Source organism: Arachis ipaensis, chromosome B02, assembly GCF_000816755.2.
Source record: "Arachis ipaensis cultivar K30076 chromosome B02, Araip1.1, whole genome shotgun sequence".
NCBI classification, from domain to species: Eukaryota; Viridiplantae; Streptophyta; class Magnoliopsida; order Fabales; family Fabaceae; genus Arachis; species Arachis ipaensis.
In genome coordinates this window covers 10,106,720-10,108,714 of record NC_029786.2, presented here as the reverse complement: position 1 = coordinate 10,108,714, position 1,995 = coordinate 10,106,720, and the positions used below count along the sequence as shown (strand labels likewise).

At 30.3% G+C, this 1,995-nt stretch overlaps 1 protein-coding gene across 1 annotated transcript; it reads left to right on the top strand.

The window, feature by feature from the left end:
- Positions 316-936, top strand: LOC107626804 (E3 ubiquitin-protein ligase RHA2B-like). The gene has a single exon (XM_016329702.1). The coding sequence runs from the start codon at positions 316-318 to the stop codon at positions 934-936; it is 621 nt and encodes a 206-aa protein (XP_016185188.1).

Here is a 1,995-nt window from a genome sequence, read left to right as displayed (position 1 = left end):
GATTGTCTCCTTTGTAACTCAATATAAATCAAATTAATTAAATTTAATTTACACTAAATAAATATAATTTATCCTAAAATAAATCAAGTTTCAATTTAATTATCTTATCTTTAAAAGATTTGAATTAAGTTATTTTATCTTATCTTTTATTTAGTTTGTTAGGATTCTATTTAAATATTTTGGTGAGACCATTTACATAATTTTATTGTGTCATTCTTTTTCTTATGCCTCTTCCAACTTTTCTATTGGGACTTTAGTACTTTGAATTTATTAAACTTCCCCTAATCCCCCAATAACTTCTTATAATACTTTTCCATGGAATTCTCCTCTTCCTCTTTGCAAATCACTCCCATTGAAGATCCATCCATACCACAAGAGTTTGATTTCGGTGATTGCTTCTCCATCATCTTCAATTGCACCAAAAAATTGATCCAAATTAGTGAAAGCTCAAACCCAGCTCTTGAGGTTCACTCTTCTTCTACGACAACTACAGCCACGGAAGCAATCTTGGTTCCTTCAGACATCCTATGTAGTGGTACTCCACTCACAGACCTCAGCAGAGAAGACACAATCTTGTTACATGAAATATTTTCTTCACTATCTGTGTCCCCTGAGCTATTTGACCAAATTTTACCTGACATAGTCGAAACTGCAAGAAGGTGTGACTCCAACACGCGGGAGATTGTTGTGAACCTTCATGTTACCTCGTACAATGTTGTTCAAGATTCTGATGCTGAATGCGCCATTTGTTTGGAGAAGTTTGACCATGGTAATGAAGATTCAAGCGTAGAGATTGTTCGTACAAATTGCTCGCATGTTTTTCATGATCGCTGCTTGCTCCACTGGCTCCGACGCTGTGCCAACTGTCAGTCGCCACATTCTTGCCCATTGTGCCGCAGCATCATATTTCCAACTTCAGAGATAGATGATGAATAGGTTCATCTTCTTTTTTTGTGTTCCATAGGGTTCTTTAATTTGTTTTAATTATGTCGCATTATTATCCTAATTGTTAAAAAAATTGTGAATAAATAGTAATTTTAAAAGTATAATTTTAATAGTTGTTTTGTTAAATCAGTCTGTAAATTAACTTTACACAAACAACTAATAACAATTGGTTAATTTGTCATGTTATTCTGAATTCTATTAAACTTGAGTGTTTTTGAAAATATTATCAATCGCCTTCGTGTCTTTTTGCACTTTTTTTTTTCTTTTCTAACATAACAATCCTTAATCAAAACAAGAATGTTAACTCAATTGGTCTTACTAATGGGAACAAGAAGAATAAACTAACAAAAGATTTGTACATTAAAAAAAATAACATCCAAAATCTATATTGTTTCTCCAGATTTATTGCAACTCAAAATTGTTAACCTGGGCATATATATATAAAGATATAAATTATTCTTACACGTTAAAAGCTAACTAAGCTTTAATATAGTTTCTGAGCATGTTGCTATTTTTTATATGCAAGTATCACTACTTCACCAGTGCACACAAATAATTATATTAGGACAAATGACACAATTAAACTAAATGGAGAATAAAATTATCTAATTCTACTAAATCAAAAAATGTTATTTGGATCACTCATCATCATTTTTCTATGTAATTCAAATGAGCTCAATTTGAATTAGGAAAACGAATAGTAATTTAAATTAGATAAAGTCGAATTAGCAGTAATTTTGTAATTCGAAGTAATCCAATTCGAATTATGTATGGACCTTACGTAGTTTGAATCAGCTTGATTCGAATTAGGCATGGATATGGTGTTAAGGTAGTTTGAACCAGAGCATTCGAATTATACATGGAAGGACCGTCCTATTTGAATGAGTCTGTTACAAATTTTTATAGTACTTCTAACATTTTTTAAGTCATTTTTTAAAATTATTTTGCATGGTATAAAATATTTTTTTGTGGATAAAATATTTTTTTAAATTACTATGTATGGAATAAAATATTTTTTTAGGAGTACTATAAAATTTTGTAATATGCCAG